This window comes from Nerophis ophidion, linkage group LG28, assembly GCF_033978795.1.
Source record: "Nerophis ophidion isolate RoL-2023_Sa linkage group LG28, RoL_Noph_v1.0, whole genome shotgun sequence".
Lineage (NCBI taxonomy): Eukaryota > Metazoa > Chordata > Actinopteri > Syngnathiformes > Syngnathidae > Nerophis > Nerophis ophidion.
The window spans coordinates 14,647,340-14,670,552 of record NC_084638.1 but is presented as its reverse complement, the minus strand read 5'-3'; the positions used below and the strand labels follow the sequence as shown (position 1 = coordinate 14,670,552).

Below are 23,213 nucleotides of genomic sequence, written 5' to 3'. Positions count from 1 at the left end.
GATGTTTTCAAACACATTTACTAGGATAATTCTGGGAAATCCCTTATCTTTCTATTGTGTTGCTAGTGTTTTAGTGAGTTAAATAGTACCTGATTAGATTAGATTAGATTAGATCAATCAATCAATGTTTACTTATATAGCCCTAAATCACTAGTGTCTCAAAGGGCTGCACAAACCACAACACAAACCACTACCACATCCTCGGTAGGCCCATATAAGGGCAAGGAAAACTCACACCCAGTGGGACTTTAAAACTAATTTGTATACTCTAGCCTTTAAATAGACTCCTTTTTTAGACCAGTTGATCTGCCGTTTCTTTTCTTTTTCTCCTATGTCCCACTCTCCCTTGTGGAGGGGGTCCGGTCCGATCCGGTGGCCATGTACTGCTCGCCTGTGTATCGGCTGGGGACATCTCTGCGCTGCTGATCCGCCTCCGCTTGGGATGGTTTCCTGCTGGCTCCGCTGTGAACGGGACTCTAGCTGCTGTGTTGGATCCGCTTTGGACTGGACTCTCGCGACTGTGTTGGATCCATTATGGATTGAACTTTCACAGTATCATGTTGAACTTTCACAGTATCATGTTAGACCCGCTCGACATCCATTGCTTTCCTCCTCTCCAAGGTTCTCATAGTCATCATTGTCACCGACGTCCCACTGGTTGTGAGTTTTCCTTGCCCTTATGTAGGCCTACCGAGGATGTCGTAGTGGTTTGTGCAGCCCTTTGAGACACTAGTGATTTAGGGCTATATAAGTAAACATTGATTGATTGATTGATTGACGTCGGTGACAATGATGACTATGAGAACCTTGGAGAGGACGAAAGCAATGGATGTCGAGCGGGTCTAACATGATACTGTGAAAGTTCAATCCATATTGGATCCAACACAGTCGCGAGAGTCCAGTCCAAAGCGGATCCAACACAGCAGCGAGAGTCCCGCTCACAGCGGAGCCAGCAGGAAACCATCCCAAGCGGAGGCGGATCAGCAGCGCAAAGATGTCCCCAGCCGATACACAGGCAAGCAGTACATGGCCACCGGATCGGACCGGATAGTACTTCATTTATTCCGTCAGGAGAGTTCCTTCAGGAAAATTAACATTTTCAGCACAGTCCCATTCAAGATCAGACAAACATTACAGGGAGACAGAACAGGATCGCTGAAGGGTCTGCCGGCTTCCAGCGCCCCTTACAAAAAAGATGAGATACAGGTAAACGGGGGGTGGGGGGGAATTGAAGATTAAAATAAAATAAAAAAATCGGTCTTAGCCTGGGCGTGCAGACTGAGGCCAAGGGAAAAAAACAACTCATAGCCATAGAACACACCCCTCTTACATGTGTGTAAGAGGGAAACATCAAACATCAAAGAACACAGAGGACATTAAAGACATTAAAGCAGCAGATACAACCAGACACTTCTACATACAGCTATGAATAAAAAGTAAAAGAAACATATCCACTGTGGTGGCCTCTGCGGTGTCACGCCATCGTCCGCTGGCGTGGAGGGAGCATGGCCAGAGACAGGAGCAGACCCAACAAAGCAACCAAGACAGCCGACTCCACTCTCAGCCAGTGTCCAGTCCGCATGGATAAGCGAGGATACGTCCAAGGGGACTGAGGTGTCCGACACCTGCTCACCCAGCCAAGACATAGTCGGAGGGGTGTGTCCACGGGTGTGTTGACGCAGGTCTCTGAGGGAAGTCACGGCAGCTGCATGGATGGCGCAAGCTCCGCTGATCTCCGGTAAGAGGCGTCTTTTTACCACAATTTTCTCACCGAAAAAACTGCTGGTTGACATTTGGTCGGGATCCATGTTCGCTTGACCGCTCTGATCCATAGTAAAGTTTCACCTCCAAGAATTTTAAACAAAGAATCACCGTGTGTTTGTGTGGCTAAAGGCTAAAGCTTCCCAACTCCATCTTTCTACTTTGACTTCTCCATTATTAATTGAACAAACTGCAAAAGATTCAGCAACAGATGTCCAAAATACTGTGTAATTATGCGGTTAAAGCAGACGACTTTTAGCTGTGTGTGTGTGCAGCGCTAATATTTCCTAACAGTCTGTGACGTCACGCGTACACGTCAGCATTCTGCGACGTTTTCAACAGGACACTTCGCGGGAAATTTAAAATTGCCATTTAGAACACTAAAAAGGCCGTATTGGCATGTGTTGCAGTGTTAATATTTCATCATTGATATATAAACTATCAGACTGCATGGTCGGTAGTAGTGGCTTTCAGTAGGCCTTTAATTGATGATCATAACTTGGACCAGATGTTAGGCGCAACGCTATTGTTGTGAAGGCAGGAAGTCTGTGACTGGTGGGAAAAAGAGAGATCGAACTCAATTTACCTGGGGGCCGCTGAAGGTAGAGTCAGGGCGAGGCTGGACCGCACAGAATATTCACTTTTATAACCCATGACTAAACTTGTTAACGACTGCAGCACAATGCAATCAGCTATGGCAGGGGTAGGGAACCTATGGCTCTAGAACCAGATGTGTCTCTTTTGATGACTGCATCTGGCTCTCAGATAAGTCTTCGCTGGGATAGGTTCACACAGTGGTTCTCAACCTTTTTTCAGTGATGTACCCCCTGTGAACATTTTTTTTATTAAAGTACCCCCTAATCAGAGCAAAGCATTTTTGGTTGAAAAAAAGTGATAAAGAAGTAAAATACAGAACTATGTCATCAGTTTCTGATTTATTAAATTGTATAACAGTGCAAAATATTGCTCATTTGTAGTGGTCTTTCTTCAACTATTTGGAAAAAAAATTATAAAAATAACAAAAAAAATGTTGAAAAATAAACAAGTGATTCAATTATGAATAAAGATTTCAACACATAGAAGTAATCATCAACTTAAAGTGCCCTCTTTGGGGATTGTAATAGAGATCCATCTGGATTCATGAACTTAATTCTAAAAATGTCTTCACAAAAAAAGGAAATCTTTAACATCAATATTTATGGAACATGCTCACAAAAAATCTAGCTGTCAACACTGAATATTGCATTGTTGTTTTTTTCCCCCACAGTTTATGAACTTACATCCATATTTTGTTGAAGTATTATTCAATAAATGTATTTATAAAGGATTTTTGAAACATTTCTATTTTTAGAATATTTTAAAAGACTCTCACGTACCCCTTGGCATACCTTCCAACTACCCCCAGGGGTACACGTACCCCTATTTGAGAACCACTGACTTAACACCTTTTCTAAACCAAGTCCCATGTTTTTCATTGAAAACCACCAGCATAAAAACAAAAAAAAAAACTCAGTAGCCGATACTGACAAGAAAAAGTTGTTCTCGCAATTGATATGATTTCAAACCATAACTAACCAATAGCTCTTCTCTCAACGTAGGTGTACTGTCACAACCTGTCACATCACGACATAACTTATTTTGATTTTTTTTTGGTGTTTTCCAGTGTCTTACGCTCCTATTTTGGTGGCTTTTCCTCTTTTATTAGTATTTTCCTGTAGCAGTTTCATGTCTTCCTTGAATGCTATTCCCGCACCTGCTTTGTTTTCGTAATCAAGACTAAGTTGTGTGGACGGACTCCTTTGTGGGGACATTGTTGATTGTCATGTCATGTACGGATGTGCTTTGTGGACGCCGTCTGCTCCACACCCTGTAAGTCTTTGCTGTCATCCAGCATTCTGTTTTTGTTTACTTTGCAACCAGTTCAGTTTTAGTTTTGGTTTGCTTCAATGCCTTTTCTTAACGGCACTCGCCGTTTGTTTATTTTTGGTTTAAGTGTTGGATACCTTTTTACCTACAAGCTGCCTTCCGCATATTGCGATCACGACATACCATCGTCTCGACATCTATAAAGCAATTGGCTACCTGCTGCCACCTACTGATATGAAAGAGTATTACACGGTTACTCTGCCGAGCTCTAGACAGCACAGACACTCAACAAAGACACATTTGCAGATTATAATTACTGGTTTGAAAAAAAATATTTTTAACCCAATTAGGTGAAATTTATACATAATCTCCCACGGCAAACCAGACTGTATCTCACGGCACACTAGTGTGCCGAGGCACTGTGGTTGAAAAACACAGCGATAAGTAATGAATTATTCCGCTGGTAATCACAGTGTTAAAAATAACGTTCAAAATATAAAACATTCTCATGCATTTTAATCCATCCATTTGTTTTCTACCGCACCTGTTCAAGAGGTCGCATTAATGGTAAGAACTAATTTATTCATTATTGGTTAGCTTCAGAATAACAATGTTATTAAAAGAAGAAGATACTCATTATACTCTTAAAATGTTGGTCTTACTTAAAAATGCAAACATTTAGTTGTATTCCGTGTTAAAAAATATTACCTTTATGGCTCTCAGAGGAATACATTTTATAATACTTGGCTTTCATGGCTCTGTCAGCCAAAATGGTTCCCGACCCCTGAGCTATGGTGACCCACAGCTAAGTGATTATAAAACTGAAATTGAATGTAAAAATTACGTAATTTTTTATACATACATATATATATATATATATATATATATATATATATATATATATATATATATATATATATATATATATATATGGCATCATGTTCTTTACAAGTGTATGTACACTTTTGATCGCGACTGTGTCTATATATATATATATATATATATATATAAGGTCTGGGCGATATATAAGATATATCGCAGGTTTGTCTCTGTGCGATATAGAAAATGACTATATCGTAATATTCGATTATATGTTCTCACACCGTGGCTTTTAGCTGCGTTCATTACATTACTGGCGTTTCTCACTCCTTCTTGTCTCTCCTTCTCACAGACACGTAAAATAAGCCCGCCTTCTTACATACGTCACATACTGTCGCGCATGTAGCGTCACACGTTAAATGGGTAAATGGGTTATACTTGTATAGCGCTTTTCTACCTTCAAGGTACTCAAAGCGCTTTGACACTATTTCCACATTCACCCATACACACACACACATTCACACACTGATGGCGGGAGCTGCCATGCAAGGCCCTAACCACGAACCATCAGGAGCAAGGGCGAAGTGTCTTGCTCAAGGACACAACAGGCGTGACGAGGTTGGTAGAAGGTGGGGATTACCAGGAACCCTCAGGTTCAACTTCGCCACGCCGTCCCCAACTGCGTTCTCGCCGAGAGCTAACGTTAACATGGCTAACATTAGCTAAGGCAGGTCGAGTTGCTTTTAGCTGCAGGCATCACACAACAGGCGTTTCTCACTCCTCTTGTCTCTCATTCTGACAGATACGAAAAACAAGCCCGCTTTCTTAATACGTCACATACTCTCGCGAGTCTAGCGTGATGGCTCTCGCCGATCAGAGAGGTAGCAGCATGGCTAACATTAGCTGAGGCAGGTCGAGCGAGCGGAGCTTGTGACAATACAAGAGAGAGATGGTGCGAAACTTATCACAAATGGAGGAAGAACAATAAATGAATGAATGAATGAATGGGTTTATTTTGAGCCATGCAAACAAAACAAGAGAATGACATAAAATACAAAAGAAATATATATATACATTATTTTTACACCTACATTGAAAACATTACATGTGCCTAATCTTTTGTAGATGTCAAGATTGGCTCAAAAGGGAGTGGGAAGAAGTAAACTTATTAGGTCCCACCCCTATACATATACAATATATATATATACACAATATATAATACAATAATATATATAATATAATTCAATTCAGTGGTTGCTGCTATATATTGTCTATATATAATACATTTAAATTCACACACACTTACATATATACATATGTACACACACACATACACACATTCATATATACAATTTATATATATATATATACATATACATATATATATATATATATATATTTACATATATACACATACACACACAATCACATACATACACACATGCATATACCCAAAATACACACATATCCATCACACACACACACACACACACACACACACACACATACACACACACACACCTATATAAATACAATATATATATAATAGTATATATAATATACACTTTTGTCTAAACATTATTAACAGTTTGTGGTGCCTATGGGAACAAGCGTTCATTTTGACTGTGATATTAGTGGTTAATAGTGGATCTGTGGCTGTGGAGCTACTGCCCCTGATCAACAGGACCTGAGGACCACTCTTGCTATGTGTCCTATGCTGTGCATTAAAAGAGACGAGGGGAGCCCCCTGCCAGAGGAGCTATCCACGAACATAAGATCCCCCACTCGCCTGCCCTGTACTCCAGATAGTGTACCCAAATCCCTTTTCTTAGTTTCCATCGGCACCAATTCTTTAGTCAGAATTCATATTTGTTTTTACATTTATGCCCAACATAAAGAGCAGGGGGTCCATCATCTGGCGGTGGTTTGACTTCAAGTGGGAAGATATTCAGCAGCCAACAGCAATATGCTGTTCAATGTACATACTATGATGATTAACCTGTGTGATGACTGTATTATGCTAATAGTATATATTTGTACCATGAATTGATTAACGTGGACCCTGACTTAAACAAGTTGAAAAACCTTATTGGGGTGTTACCATTTAGTGGTCAATTGTACAGAATATGTACTGTACTGTGCAATCTACTAATAAAAGTATCAATCAATCAATGCAAAGTATGCAGTAGAAGTGTTACTACAAAAAGGTAGCAACACTATTAATTTGTTCTTTCATTTAAAAAGTCCCCCGTGAAAGAATGAATAGTATTTAATGAATACAGTTTTGGTCAATTGACTCAGTTGGGATTTCCCTTTCTGCATGAAAGTTTAAAATGAGCATACGTATATGAATGCAGTAAGAAGAAGAATGTTTTAATGTAGACACATAGAATCATCATACTGCTGTGATTATATGCATCAAGTGTTCATTCAAGGCCAAGGCAAAATATCATAATATATATGGTATATCGCAATATGGCATAAAAATATTACGATATTAATAAAAGCCAATATCACCCAGCCCTATATACACATACACATTTTTTAGCCCAACGCTGTCCCCAAATCAAAAAGTTTGGAAACCCATCCATCCATCTTCTTCCGCTTATCCGAGGTCGGGTCGCGGGGGCAACAGCCTAAGCAGGGAAACCCAGACTTCCCTCTCCCCAGCCACTTCGTCTAGCTCTTCCCGGGGGATCCCGAGGCATTCCCAGGCCAGCCGGGAGACATAGTCTTCCCAATGTGTCCTGGGTTTTCCCCGTGGCCTCCTACCGGTTGGACGTGCCCTAAACACCTCCCTAGGGAGGTGTTCGGGTGGCATCCTGACCAGATGCCCGAACCACCTCATCTGGCTCCTCTCGATGTGAAGGAGCAGCGGCTTTACTTTGAGTTCATCCCGGATGGCAGAGCTTCTCACCCTATCTCTAAGGGAGAGCCCCGCCACACGGCGGAGGAAACTCATTTCGGCCGCTTGTACCCGTGATCTTGTCCTTTCGGTCATGACCCAAAGCTCATGACCATAGGTGAGGATGGGAACGTAGATTGACCGGTAAATTGAGAGCTTTGCCTTCCGGCTCAGCTCCTTCTTCACCACAACGGATCGGTACAACGTCCGCATTACTGAAGACGCCGCACCGATCTGCCTGTCGATCTCACAATCCACTCTTCCCCCACTCGTGAACAAGACTCCTAGGTACTTGAACTCCTCCACTTGGCATTCCACCCTTTTCCGCTCCTATTTTGGTGGCTTTGTTATATTTATATCCTAAGGGTTTGGAAACCCTTGCTACAAAACTACATGGTGTGTATCCCGGCCCTGGCAGCAGGTCCGGTTAATGACGACGTTCGGACTGCACACGGCAAGGAATGATTTACATTTGCCACAGTAGTTTGCCATTTCCATGCTCCCAGCAGGCACAAGACACCATTTTTGACAACGTTCATTCAATGTCAGGTTTGACCATTGGTAAACGACCAAATTTCCCAACCAATAACGTGGATCCAACGTTAGACATCAACGTTGTCTTAATTTACAAATACAACTATTTTGCCATGTTGTTTAGAAGTGAGTTTTAAAGGACATGTATGTATTATCAACGTTGTATCAATGTATTCTGCCTGCTGGGTTATTAATTTAACTTCCTCCCTCTCGGAAGGATGTATGAGACAAAACATGGCGAGACGATAATCAGTCTGACACCTCGTGTGCGAGCTGCTGGCCGATCATTGTGAGACGAGGACGCTGTGTGAGAAACCAAGCACATAATTACTTGGCCAAGTGTTGAACTGTGAGAACTGCATGTTAGCCAACAGCGAGAGGGCTGCCGGGCGAGTGAATTTCCACGACAACGAAAAAAGATGTGCGCTCCTCTAACTCTTTTGTCTCCCACTCTGTAGATGAGTACAAGATGAAAGGAGTGGAGAAAGTCAAGTACATCAGCGGGGACGAGGGAGGAGTGGAGGGCCAGGAAAGCCAGGTGTGTGACTATTTCTTCATTTTATTTTCCAGTCTGTCAGAGTTTTTATATGTAAAATACTTTCTCCCCTCAACTCTTTTGGTAATCCATTGCACACAATTTTGTCATTTGCAAGTGGAGAAGATTCTAAAAACAGCACCGACCTCGAGGCTACGGGAAAATTATAGTATCGTATGAGAGCAGAGGTGTCAAAGTCATTTTAAGTGAGGGCCATATCGCAGTTATGTTAGGCCGCAGAGGGCCGCTTTTAACTGTGAATACTATTATTACAAAATGTTTTAATGTATTTTATTTGTAGATGACAAAAAATACTAAAAAGTGAAAAAAAAGCATGGTAAATTGCATTAAGTTCACCTCAAAATTTTGGGTATTTTACTGTAAATGGAACTACAGTACTGCTGTTTTTATGGTTTAAAAAAGGCAGCTCAGTTGCCAGACTTTTACAGTAAAATTTACATTTGTTTTTTTTACTGTTAATAAAAAAACTGCATTTTTGCAGTAAAATTTTGGCACCTGAGCTGCCAGATTGTTTGTTTGTTCTTTTTACCACAAATCAACAACTGTAGATTTTTCGATGTATTACTGTAAATCCCAAAACAATACCACAGTTCACCTCAAAATTTTGTGTATTTTACTGTAAATGGAACTACAGTACTGCTGTTTTTATGGTTTAAAAAAGGCAGCTCAGTTGCCAGAATTTTACAGTAAAATGTACATTTGTTTTTTTACTGTTAATAAAAAAATTGCATTTTTACAGTAAAAGTTTGGCACCTGAGCTGCCAATTTGTTTGTTTGTTCTTTCATACCACAAATCAACAATTTTAGATTTTTCGATGTATTACTGTAAATCCCAAAACGATACCACAGTTCACCTCAAAATTTTGTGTACTTTACTGTAAATGGAACTACAGTACTGCTGTTTTTATGGTTTAAAAAAGGCATCTCAGTTGCCAGAATTTTACCGTAAAATTTAAATTAGTTTTTTTTACTGTAAATAAAAAAAATGCATTTTTACAGTAAAATTTTGGCACCTGAGCTGCCAGTTTGTTTGTCCGTTCCTTTTACCACAAATCAACAACTGTAGATTTTTCGATGTATTACTGTAAATCTCAAAACAATACCACAGTTCACCTCAAAATTTTGTGTATTTTACTGTAAATGGAACAGTACTGCTGTTTTTATGGTTAAAAAAGGCAGCTCAGTTGCCAGAATTTTACCGTAAAATTTACATTAGTTTTTTTACTGTAAATAAAAAAACTGCATTTTACAGTTTAATTTTCGCACCAGAGCTGCCAGTTTGTTTGTTTGTTCTTTTTACCACAAATCAACAACTGCAGATTTTTCGATGTATTACTGTAAATCCCAAAACGATACCACAGTTCCCCTCAAAAGTTTGTGTATTTTACTGTAAATGGAACTACAGTACTGCTGTTTTTATGGTTTAAAAAAGGCAGCTCAGTTGCCAGAATTTTACCGTAAAATTTACATTAGTTTTTTTTACGGTAAATAAAAAAAACTGCATTTTTACAGTAAAATTTTGGCACCTGAGCTGCCAGTTTGTTTGTTTGTTCTTTTTACCACAAATCAACAACTTTAGATTTTTCGATGTATTACTGTAAATCCCAAAACGATACCACAGTTCACCTCAAAATTTTCGGTATTTTACTGTAAATGGAACAACAGTACTGCTGTTTTTATGGTTTTAAAAAGGCAGCTCAGTTGCCAGAATTTTACAGTAAAATTTAAATAAATAAATAAATGGGTTGTACTTGTATAGCGCTTTTCTACCTTCAAGGTACTCAAAGCGCTTTGACACTACTTCCACATTTACCCATTCACACACACATTCACACACTGATGGAGGGAGCTGCCATGCAACGCACCAACCAGCACCCATCAGGAGCAAGGGTGAAGTGTCTTGCTCAGGACACAACGGACGTGACGAGGTTGGTTCTAGGTGGGATTTGAACCAGTGACCCTCGGGTTGCGCACGGCCACTCTTCCACTGCGCCACGCCGTCCCTTTACATTTGTTTTTTTTACTGTTAATAAAAAAACTGCATTTTTACAGTAACATTTTGGCACCTGAGCTGCCAGTTTGTTTGTTTGTTCTTTTTACAACAAATCAACAACTTTAGATTTTTTGATGTATTACTGTAAATCCCAAAACGATACCACAGTTCACCTCAAAATTTTGGGTATTTTACTGTAAATGGAACAGTACCGCTGTTTTTATGGTTAAAAAAGGCAGCTCAGTTGCCAGAATTTTACCGTAAAATTTACATTAGTTTTTTTACTGTAAATAAAATAACTGCATTTTACAGTAAAATTTTGGCACCTGAGCTGCCAGTTTGTTTGTTTGTTCTTTTTACCACAAATCAACAACTGTAGATTTTTCGATGTATTACTGTAAATCCCAAAACAATACCACAGTTAACCTCAAAATTGTGTGTATTTTACTGTAAATGGAACAGTACTGCTGTTTTTATGGTTAAAAAAGGCAGCTCAGGTGCCAGAATTTTACCGTAAAATTCACAGTAGTTTTTTTACTGTAAATAAAAAAACTGCATTTTACAGTAAAATTTTGGCACCTGAGCTGCCAGTTTGTTTGTCTGTTCCTTTTACCACAAATCAACAACTGTAGATTTTTCGATGTATTACTGTAAATCCCAAAACAATACCACAGTTCACCTCAAAATTGTGTGTATTTTACTGTAAATGGAACAGTACTGCCGTTTTTATGGTTAAAAAAGGCAGCTCAGTTGCCAGAATTTTACCGTAAAATTTACATTAGTTTTTTTACTGTAAATAAAATAACTGCATTTTACAGTAATATTTTGGCACCTGAGCTGCCAGTTTGTTTGTTTGTTCTTTTTACCACAAATCAACAACTGTAGATTTTTCGATATATTACTGTAAATCCCAAAACAATACCACAGTTAACCTCAAAATTGTGTGTATTTTACTGTAAATGGAACAGTACTGCTGTTTTTATGGTTAAAAAAGGCAGCTCAGGTGCCAGAATTTTACCGTAAAATTCACATTAGTTTTTTTACTGTAAATAAAAAAAATGCATTTTTACAGTAAAATTTTGGCACCTGAGCTGCCAGTTTTTTTTGTATGTTCTTTTTACCACAAATCAACAACTGTAGATTTTTCGATGTATTACTGTAAATCCCAAAACAATACCACAGTTAACCTCAAAATTGTGTGTATTTTACTGTAAATGGAACAGTACTGCTGTTTTTATGGTTAAAAAAGGCAGCTCACGTGCCAGAATTTTACCGTAAAATTCACAGTAGTTTTTTTACTGTAAATAAAAAAACTGCATTTTACAGTAAAATTTTGGCACCTGAGCTGCCAGTTTGTTTGTCTGTTCCTTTTACCACAAATCAACAACTGTAGATTTTTCGATGTATTACTGTAAATCCCAAAACAATACCACAGTTCACCTCAAAATTGTGTGTATTTTACTGTAAATGGAACAGTACTGCCGTTTTTATGGTTAAAAAAGGCAGCTCAGTTGCCAGAATTTTACCGTAAAATTTACATTAGTTTTTTTACTGTAAATAAAATAACTGCATTTTACAGTAATATTTTGGCACCTGAGCTGCCAGTTTGTTTGTTTGTTCTTTTTACCACAAATCAACAACTGTAGATTTTTCGATGTATTACTGTAAATCCCAAAACAATACCACAGTTAACCTCAAAATTGTGTGTATTTTACTGTAAATGGAACAGTACTGCTGTTTTTATGGTTAAAAAGGCAGCTCAGGTGCCAGAATTTTACCGTAAAATTCACATTAGTTTTTTTACTGTAAATAAAAAAAATGCATTTTTACAGTAAAATTTTGGCACCTGAGCTGCCAGTTTTTTTGTATGTTCTTTTTACCACAAATCAACAACTTTAGATTTTTCGATGTATTACTGTAAATCTCAAAATGATACCACAGTTCCCCTCAAAATGTTGTGTATTTTACTGTAAATGGAACAACAGTACTGCTGTTTTTATGGTTAAAAAAGGCAGCTCAGTTGCCAGAATTTTACCGTAAAATTTACATTAGTTGTTTTTACTGTAAATAAAAAAACTGCATTTTTACAGTAACATTTTGGCACCTGAGCTGCCAGTTTGTTTGTTTGTTCTTTTTACCACAAATCAACAACTGTAGATTTTTCGATGTATCTCAAAACAATACCACAGTTTATTACAGTAAAAAAAATTATGTTTTTTTTTCATTTAGAGAAAAATGCTGTAAAAATCACAGTATATTAGAAAATTGCTACTTTTACATTGCACAATTTGATGGATAAATGGGGTTGAAATCATTATTATTAGTATTTACTTATATTTAAAAAATGATTTGAATGTTTGATAATATGTTTTAGCATATTTAGACAATATTTAAGTTAACATAATTTGCCATTGCATGGTGTACATATTTTTTTTCTCCCAAAATAGAAGGGAAGAATACATTTAGTAAGAAAAGTTACAGTACTTTATTGATACATATTATTTCCAGCCCTTCAAGGGCCAAATAAAATGAAGTGGCGGGCCACATCTGGCCCCCAGGCCTTGCGTTTGACATCTTTGTATTAGAGAGACAGTTTTAGTATGTGTGTTCTGAACATACAGCATGAGTAACATAGAGTAGCTAACTTTTGAATGTGGCCCTTGGGTGCGTGTGAGAACGTTAGCATGCTAAAATCCTTTGCTACCTTTTTGCCTAATTTTGTAAGTTAAAACCAAAAAATCATGATTTTTGATACTTGGCACTATCTTGGGAGTATGCTAACGTCTCTTATAGTAGCATGCTAATGTTTTATGTTAGCTTTTAGCTAATTTTGTATGTTTATACCTACAAATAGTGCATCTTGGTATTTATTCTTATCTAGCCACATGCTAGTCTCCTAACTTTAGCATGCTAGAATAAGACAGAGTTTATTCATACCACAAAAGAAAAAATATGTGGTTGCAGTGCAGTTACAAAAAGTACACAAAAATAAAGTACATAAACATGAAAGTAAGAGGGAAATATCAAATACCATTAAAAAGATTAAAAGAGCACACAGCTGATGCAACCACCTGCCACTTCTACATACAGCTTCAAAAACATCAGAAATCTGAAAAATTAGCAATAAACGATACATATGCTAATGTTGTATGCTCGCTTTTCAGCTAATTTTGTATGTTTACACCTAAAAATAGTGCATTTTAATACTGGGCGCCATATACGAAGTATGCTAACTTCTTTTATGTCATCATGCTAATGTTATATGCTAGCACTTTAACTAAATGTTAAACCTAAAAATAATGGATTTTGATACTTAGTGCCATCTTGGAAGTATGCAAATGTCTTTTAAATTAGCATGTTACCGTTAGAATGCTAACATTTTATGCTAGCTGTTTAGCTATTTTTTTATGTTTACACCTAGAAATTGTGCATTTTAATACGTGGCACTATCTTAGAAGTATGCTAACTTGTCTTATGTCATCATGGTAACGTTTTATGCAAGCTTTTTAAGCTAATTTTGTATGTTTAAACCTAAAAATCATAGCTTTTGATACTTGGCGCCATTCGAGAAGTATGTCAGCTTTGATCAACCCTAGGCTAGAGGTTCAGGGCACAGATAGCAGGCCCATCTGCAGGACTTTTGTAGTTGGTAATATTGTAGGACTTTTGTCTGTAATATTGCATCAACTACAGTGATGAACGTTACAAAGCATTTTAATCTTGCTGTGAACAGACAACTTTTTGGATCGATAAAAACATACTGCCTCAGTTGTAGTATAAAATATTTTATGCATAATTTAAATGGCTGACTAGTCTCGTGATTATTGATTGCACATTGCATCAATCTTGGCTAGTAATACATATCTTGAACCAGTTTTAGCAAAATGTAGTCGTTCAACAAATTACAAGTGGGAGTCTTAATATTGTCTTGCAAGTAAAAATAGTATTTATTTGAATATAAGATTTTGAGTAGTCCACTAGACCAAAAAAATATAGATTGGCCGTTTTTGAAAAAGATTATCTTGCGGGGTTGGAAATCTCTGAATACTCCAAATATTAGGGGTGCTCAAAAAATTGATTAACATCATAATCACAATTTTGATCAGCATTAAACAACTATTATTCATATTTTTATTATTATTGATACTGTTGCTTTTATTCATTGTAGGTTTTCCTTTTTTTAATACTGCGTTGTATTTGTATGTCTTCTCAATTGCTTTGTATATTTATATCCTAAATTCTGTAAAACTGGGATTGGGTGAGAGTTGCTCTGTTTTCTTGTATTAGATTCTTACATTCCTGCCACTTCATTTTACACCAGACCTGGGCAAAATACGATCCACGGGCCACATCCGCCCCGCCGGACGTTCTACATAATTTTTTTTAGACCTTTATAATCAAAACAGTAGCCGCTCTTATGATGTGCAGTGCTGTTTTTAAGTCTTGATCTATAAAAATTGTTTCAATGGCAGCTCAGACCAGGAACAAGGCAGTGTGGGCGGGGGTTTTTTTCAGAGCAGACAATCCAAAACACATGTGTCAGGAACAGATGCAGAGGCAAATTTTTACAACCAATTTCTGCATAAAAGCGATAATATACCTACCATATTGTAGATGTTTATTACCCTTTGCATTCATATTTTGCTGTTTGTTACATTTTAATTGTGTTTTGCTTGATTGTAAAATATGTCTATGGAGGAGCTGGTCTGAGAAGTAAAAGAGGAGTAACGTTCATTATGTTGTTCATATTCAGTGTTTTATTGTTCATAGTTGATCATGTAAATCCCACTTTCTTAATTTAGTGTACATTTTGGGTGTCCCATTCAGTAAAAAAACTGTAAAATTCCATTCCGTTTTTTGAGGCGGTCTGTTTTTAGAATTCTATCGGACATCGTGACTTTTGGTGTTAGTGCTCCTGAAAAAAGGGGCCCAAATACACATACTGTACAGCAGGATTTTAAAGCTAAATGTGTACATATAATTTATACACACATACACATTGGCCCCCCAAACACATTTTTTTCTCCCAATGTGGCCCCCGAGTCGAAATATTTGCCGAGCTCTGTTTTACACACTGTGGAATTTTTAAGAATTTTACAGTTTGGTATACCATCATATCGTACCATGAGATGTTGATACATTACATCCCTAATATACACACACACATATTAGATTAGATAGATTAGATAGTACTTTATTTATTCCGTCAGGAGAGTTCCTTCAGGAAAATTACAATTTTCAGCACAATCCCATTCAAGATCAGACAAACATTACAGGGAGACAGAACAGGATCGCTGACGGGTCTGCCGGCTTCCAGCGCCCCTTACAAAAAAGATGACATACAGGTAAACATGGGGGGGAGAGAAAAGAATAGAAGATTAAAATAAAATAAAAAAAAACCCAAAAAAAACAAATCGGTGTTAGCCTGGGCCCTGTAGTGGGGATGCAGACTGAGGCCAAGGGAAAAAAAACAAAAAAACAAAACAACAACTCATAGCCATAGTACACATCCCTCTTCCATGTGTGTAAGAAGGAAACATCAAACATCAAAGAACACAGAGGACATTAAAGACATTAAAGCAGCAGATACAAGCAGACACTTCTACATACAGCTATGAATAAAAAGTAAAAGAAACATATCCACTGTGGTGGCCTCTGCGGTGTTCCACGCCATCGTCCGCTGGGGAGGAGGGAGCATGGCCAGAGACAGAAGCAGACCCAACAAAGCAACCAAGACAGCCGACTCCACTCTCGGCCAATGTCCAGTCCGCATGGATGAGCGAGGATACGTCCAAGGTGACTGAGGTGTCCGACACCTGCTCACCCAGTCGAGACACCGCGAAGCCTCTCCGTCCCAGCGCTCAGTGCTAGCTCCGCAGCCCTGTCCCCTCATCCGCATCTCCTCCAGTCCCTCCAAACAGGCTCCGGTGTAGCAGAGACCCTGCAGCTGGTCTCCATGGCCAAAAGGCTCCCGGGAGGCAGATCCAGAAGTCCACAAAAAAAGCACCACAGAGGTCACGAAAGTGCCACCCCTTGTCACACAGTCCCAAAGGGTCCCGGACCAAAATGCAAAAAAATATAATAACACATGAAAACAAGAGGGAAACAAAAAAGGATGACACAAGAGCACAGAGCTCCTGCCTACAGCAGCCACTACAGCAGCGCCATCTAGGAAAAAAAAAAAAAAAAAAGTATATATACATATATATATGTATGTGTGGGAAAAATCACAAGACTACTTCATCTCTACAGAACTGTTTCATGAGGGGGTTCCCTCAATCATCAGGAGATTTCTCCTGATGATTGAAATCTCCTGATGATTGAGGGAACCCCCTCATGAAACAGTTCTGTAGAGATGAAGTAGTCTTGTGATTTTTCCCACACCTACATATTGCGCTCTACCACGATATCGAGCACTATTCTCTGGATAATCCAATCAAGACATATATATATATATGAATATATATATATATATATATATATATATATTTTTTTTTTTTTCTTTATTTTATTATTTTTTATTTAATTTGATCTTTTTGTATAAATATCTTTGCAATGCCTTCATGGTTTGATTTCCAATTTTTGGGACATATACAGATCCCAAATACGCAACAGAAGGTACCAATAGGTAAGAAACATAGTTTTTTTCATAACAGGGCCCCTTTAAAAAGCATACTTACGATGCCAGTGTTGTAACAACAGGCTGTTTTCACAGAAAGTCCCATTGCAATGTGTCTGTGAGCGAGGTAGCACCAAATCAACCGCAAATAAAGACATATTGACATTGTAGTTATGACAAATTTGTAAAAATGTTTATGTTTGGATCCTATGTTTGTATCTTGCAGGAGAAAAGTGCTTTACTTGGGAAAAGTCAACACATGGATGAAACAGGATCCAATGGAAAGATGCTGTAAGAGTCATTGTCTCGTTTTGCTTTTTGTGCTTGTGCATTATCATAGCTTCACATGTACTGTGTAGCCATCATGTCAGAACCTACACAATTGCACGCTGCATACCTCAAGACATGTTATTTCCTCACAGAAGCATCCATTCTTCAGAGAGTCAGCAAGAATTCTTCAGGATGCTGGATGAGAAAATTGAAAAGGTATTATTTTTTTATTAATCAAAGGCGCACATCCACTTTGGGGTGTATATATATATATATATATTTATATATATATATATATATATATATATATATATAACTGAATGACATCACTGGGGTTAATCCTTCCACTGCTGCAAATCCGCAGCAAGTAAGGACACAACAGATGACACCAAGCAACATAAAGCTGGTTTATCGCCGGGGCATTATGGGAATCATGTTGTTATTGCAGTGAGACTGTGAGGTTTTACAAAAAACTAAATAGTGTTCAAGGCTACAATTATCCATCTTTTATGGGCTGCTGAATGCTTATTACACTAAAAAGGGGCTCTTTGGTTTCATCTTGAATATCTTTACTTTTGTGGAAATACACTGAATTGACAACATTACTGTAACAACATGTACTTTTATAGTGGCAAAAAATGACTTAAATGCCCTTAAAAGCATATTTTTGATACTCTAAATCCCTATGATGGGGCAGTAGGTGCAAGAGGGGTTAGTGCATCTGCTTCACCATACGAAGGTCCTGAATAATCCTGAGTTCAATCCCGGGCTCGGGATCTTTCTGTGTGGAGTTTGCATGTTCTCCCTGTGACTGCGTGGGTTCCCTCCGGGTACTCCGGCTTCCTCCCACTTCCAAAGACATGCACCTGGGGATAGGTTGATTGGCAACACTAAAATTGGCCCTAGTGTGTGAATGTGAGTGTGAATGTTGTCTGTCTATCTGTGTTGGCCCTGCGATGAGGTGGCGACTTGTCCAGGGTGTACTCTGCCTACCGCCCGAATGCAGCTGCGATAGGCTCCAGTGACCCCCCGCAACCCCAAAAGGGACAAGCGGCAGAAAATGGATGGAACTTCAAAAAGTATCTTCCTGCTGGAAAAAGTCGGGTGACCATGAATTGATAAACGTGGATCCCGTCTTAAACAAGTTTAAAAACTTACTCGGGTGTTACCATTTAGTGGTCAATTGTACGGAACATGTACTGTACAATCTACTAATAAAAGTCTCAATCAATCAATTTACTTGAGACAGCACCCTCTGCTGGGTTTATAGCTGCACAACTTTTGCAGCCTGCACAAATAGCCTCATAACCCTCTTTCTAAAATAATTGATTAAGGCAGAGAAAACGCAGGGACAACAAATAGGACAGGATCAATTTGTTACACTGGTGCAGTTTTTTTTTTTTTGCCACTTGTGCCAGCTTTTTTTAAACATGTGGCAGGTGTCAAAGTCCAAATTAGCTAATATTTGCAAAAGAAATAATCTCTTGTATTTGCAGCATATTCAATTCAATATAGGTTGAAAAAGATTTGCAAATCATTGTAGTCTGTTTTTATTTACGATTTACACGATGTGAATATGGTATCATTTGTCTACAAAACTGGTGTAAGTACACCTCTGCGTAATGTCGTATCCTTATTAACATTAAGTGGAACAAAAAATGAAAAATAAACAAATATAGGTTAACTTAAAACAAACAATAATTTTATTGTTTAAAAATATATTGAAAATATTCAAAACGCATCAATTTGCCTGAAAAAAAAAAGGGTCTCCTATTTAAACTACAAATATTTGTTAACCCACTTGAACCATTTGATACTGAAAAATAAAAGTAGGTAAACTCAGTAAGTAACATTAACCCAGGAGCTTAGAAAAAACTGAATAAATAATCACTGTATATATAAACAATTTAACCAAAAATGAATACAAAAATGTGTGCTGAATATCTTTATCTCAAAATGAGGTCGTCGGGATTAATGGCTACAATGAGCACGTTGCTAAGTGCGCAGATTTTCGGAGCAGGGTTTGACGCTTGATACTACATGATACTGATAAAGGATTGTTATAACTTGAATTTAGTGAACAATGAAAACAATACTAGTTTATCCAACAATGAATTTTTTATGTTTGCTAACAAAATCCTAATGAGCATCATTTTTTCAGGAATTACCATTAGCTAATTTCCTTCGAAAAAAAGTGTTACTGGCATCTATTTAATTATTTTGTCTATGATTATAAAAAACACATTGCAGGCATCATTAATTTTATTTTTAGTTCAAACTATGAGGCTGTCTTTGTCAAAATGCAGGCACAGTACTATTTGGTTTACTACTTCCACATCTACAGGTGCTGTTCATATTATTAGAATATCATGAAAAAGTTGATTTATTTCAGTAATTATATTCAGAACGTGAAACTTACATATTATATCAATTCACTACACACATAGTGATATATTTGAAATGTTTATTTCTTTAAATGTTGATGATTAGTACTCACAATTACTGAAAATCCCAAATTCAGTATCTTAGAAAATTTGAATATTAGTTATGACTAGTACAAAAAAATATTTTTTAGAAATGTGGGCCAACTGAAAAGTATGAACATGGAAAGTTTCAGCTTGTACGGCAATCAATGCTTAGTTGCAGCTCCTTTTGCCTGAATTGCTGCAGCAATACGGCGTGGCATGGAGTCCACCAGTCTGTTGCACTCCTCAGGTGTTATGAGAGCCCAGGTTGCTCTTCAGCATTGTTGGGTCTGGCATCTCGCACAATACCCCATAGCTTTTCTATGGGGTTAAGGTCAGGTGAGTTTGCAGGCCAATCAAGAACAGGGACACCATGGTCCTTAAACCAGGTACTGGTAGATTTGGCACTGTGTGCAGGTGCCAAGTCATGTTGGAAAATGAAATCTTCACCTCCATAAAATTGGTCCACGGCAGGCAGCATAAAGTCTTCTAAAAATTCCTGGTAGACTGCTGCATTGACCCTAGACCTCAGGAAACACAGTGGACCAACACCAGCAGATGACATGGCACCCCAGACCATTACCCATTGTGGAAATTTGACACTGGACTTCAGGCAACGTGGATTCTGTACCTCTCCTGTCTTCTTCCAGACTCTGGGACCGTGATTTCCAAAGGAGATACAAAATTTACTTTCATCTGAAAACATAACTTTGGACCACTCAGCAGCAGTCCAGTCCTTTTTGTCTTGAGCCCAGGCAAGACGCTTTTGATGTTGTCTCTTATTCAAGAGTGGCTTTACACAAGGAATGCGACAGCTGAAGCCCATATATTGCATACGTCGGTGCGTGGTGGTTCTTGAAGCACTGAATCCAGCTGCAGTCCACTCTTTGTGGATCTCCCCCACATTTTTTAATCGGTTTTGTTTGACAATCCTCTCCAGGGCGCGGTTATTCCTCTTGCTTGTACACATTTTTCTACCACATCTTTGTCTTCCCTTCGCCTCTCTATTAATGTGCTTGGACACAGAGCTCTGGGAACATCTAACCTCTTTGGCAATGACCTTTTGTGTCTTGCAGTCCTTCTTTAAAGTATCAATGGTCATCTTTTGGACAGTTGTCAAGTCAGCAGTCTTCCCCATGATTGTGTGTCATACAGAATCAAAACGAAAGACCATTTAAAGGCGTTTCCAGGTGTTTTGAGTTAGTTAGCTAATTAGAGTGTGGCACCAGGTGTCTTCAATATCTGACCTTTTCACCATATTCAAATTTTCTGAGATGTTGAATTTAGGGTTTTCATTGGTTGTCAGCTATAATCATCTCCTTTTTGGCAAAAAACACTTGAAATGTATCAGTCTGTTTGGAATAAATGTATACATTCTACAAGTTTGACTTTTATAAATGGAATTAATGAAATAAATCAACTTGTTCATGATATTGTAATAATATGACCAGCACCTGTATATCCTTCTTCTTCATCAGCCAACTGATGCATTAACCCTATCTTATGTGAGTAGTTGCCTTTGCACAATAATGAAGAGGGTGAATTGTTCTTGTGTCATAAACATGTATAGATTTTGGCTTTTGAACAACATCCCACTGTAGATTTAAAAAAAAAAGAAAAAACTTAATTGCAATGCAGATGTATTTAAAGAATACTTTCCCTTTATTACACACCAGCTGTTGTTACATTGCTACATGCATTCTAGTAATAGTTTGAATTATAAAACATGGAGATGTTAAAATCACCATGTAAAATTGCTCATGCTAATCGGTAGCTTGTCTATGGCCAATCCAATTTAAATTGGCATTTTGAAAAGTGGAGCCTTACTGTCCTTTTATACGGCTTACTGCTTGTTTCCCGTCCAATTTCTTGAACCTGTATGGAGTCTGCGATCAGAAAATAACATCACGTGCTACACGGGTGTCGAAATATGGCACTGTTTAAATTACAGTGGTGTCAAACACATTTTAGCTTAGGGGCCCGCATGAAGGAAAATCTGTGCACACGCGGGCCGGGCTATTTAAATCATGGCATTAAAACTAAAAAATAAAGACAACTTCAGATTGTTTTCTTTGTCTTACTCTGGCCAAAAATAGAACAAACACATTCTGAAAATATTACAATAAAAATATAGAAAAAAATACCGGCAGGGGTCAAGTTTAGATCTATGAAGAAAAGATGAAAGTGAATTAATGTTTATAACTGAATAAATATACATATGCATAAACCATTGGTGTCAAACTCTGGCCCGCGGGCCAATTTTGGCCCTTCGTGTAATTTAATTTGGTCCTTGAGGCAATATCAGATTAATATTACAGCTGGCCCGCCGGTATTACATAGCAGCGGTGCCGCTGTAACACCGCAATTTCTCACACTTGCCAATCCTCCCGAAGTTCAGTGCCCCTCCCGAAAAACTCCCTGCCTTTAGCATTCTCTACAATTGTCGTCACGTCCGCATTTCCTCCATACAAACAGCGTGCTGGCCCATTCGCATAATATATGCGGCTATTACACACACATTAGTGAATGCAAGGCATACTTGGTCAACAGCCATACATGTCACACGGAGGGTGGCCGTATAAACAATCAATGTTTATTTATATAGCCCCAAATCACAAATGTCTCAAAGGACTGCACAAATCATTACGACTACAACATCCTCGGAAGAACCCACAAAAGGGCAAGGAAAACTCACACCCAGTGGGCAGGGGTAATTCACATCCAGTGGGACGCCAGTGACAATGCTGACTATGAGAAACCTTGGAGAGGACCTCAGATGTGGGCAACCCCCCCCCCCCCTTAACATTGTTACAAATATGCGCCACACTGTGAACTCACACCAAACAACAATGATAACCACATTTCAGGAGAACATCTGCACTGTAACATAACATAAACACAACAAAACAAATACCCAGAACCCCTTGCAGCAGTAACTATTTCGGGACGCTACAATATATTTTGATATTTACCTCAGAAGACTCCAAATAGAAAAGAAGAATTACATTTGTATTTAAATATTATTTGAAAAGCCATTGATATTTTATTATTATTATTATTATTATTATTAATTGAAGCTCGATTTTGCATGTCACAATAAAGTTATATAAGCCTTGCTTGTTCAATGTTCAATGCAAAACTTGTTTGGGTCCCTATTAAAAGGTTAATGTGTTCAACCTTGGCCCGCGGCTTTGTTCGGTTTTAAATTTTGGCCCACTCTGTATTTGAGTTTGATACCCGTGGTATAAACATTTGTTTTATTTTTTTTTATTTTTTTTAATGAATTAAAGTAACTTTTATGACAACCTTTTTCCAAAACACAATATGGAATATGAGATGTAACGTGAGATGGAACAGAATCATGCATACATTCATAATTTGTTTTCAAAACACGGACCAAAAAGTGGCACCCCAAAGATTTACTG

General features: G+C 38.0%; 2 protein-coding genes across 3 annotated transcripts in view; one reads left to right on the top strand and one right to left on the bottom strand.

The window, feature by feature from the left end:
* The window catches only part of zgc:55943 (uncharacterized protein LOC406337 homolog), a 25,962-nt gene that overhangs the window by 1,508 nt on the left and 1,241 nt on the right, over positions 1-23,213 (top strand). Inside the window, exons 3-5 of the mRNA XM_061890649.1 lie at positions 8,344-8,423; positions 17,280-17,344; positions 17,476-17,539. Of these exons, the coding sequence (XP_061746633.1) occupies positions 8,344-8,423; positions 17,280-17,344; positions 17,476-17,539 (209 nt within the window). The remainder of the gene's footprint in view (positions 1-8,343; positions 8,424-17,279; positions 17,345-17,475; positions 17,540-23,213) is intronic.
* Positions 17,225-23,213, bottom strand: part of tsen15 (TSEN15 tRNA splicing endonuclease subunit) — a 26,151-nt gene continuing 20,162 nt past the window's right edge. For both annotated transcript variants that reach the window (XR_009804780.1, XM_061890648.1), the window contains one exon: positions 17,225-17,518. The gene's annotated coding sequence lies outside the window, so the exon portion shown is untranslated. The remainder of the gene's footprint in view (positions 17,519-23,213) is intronic.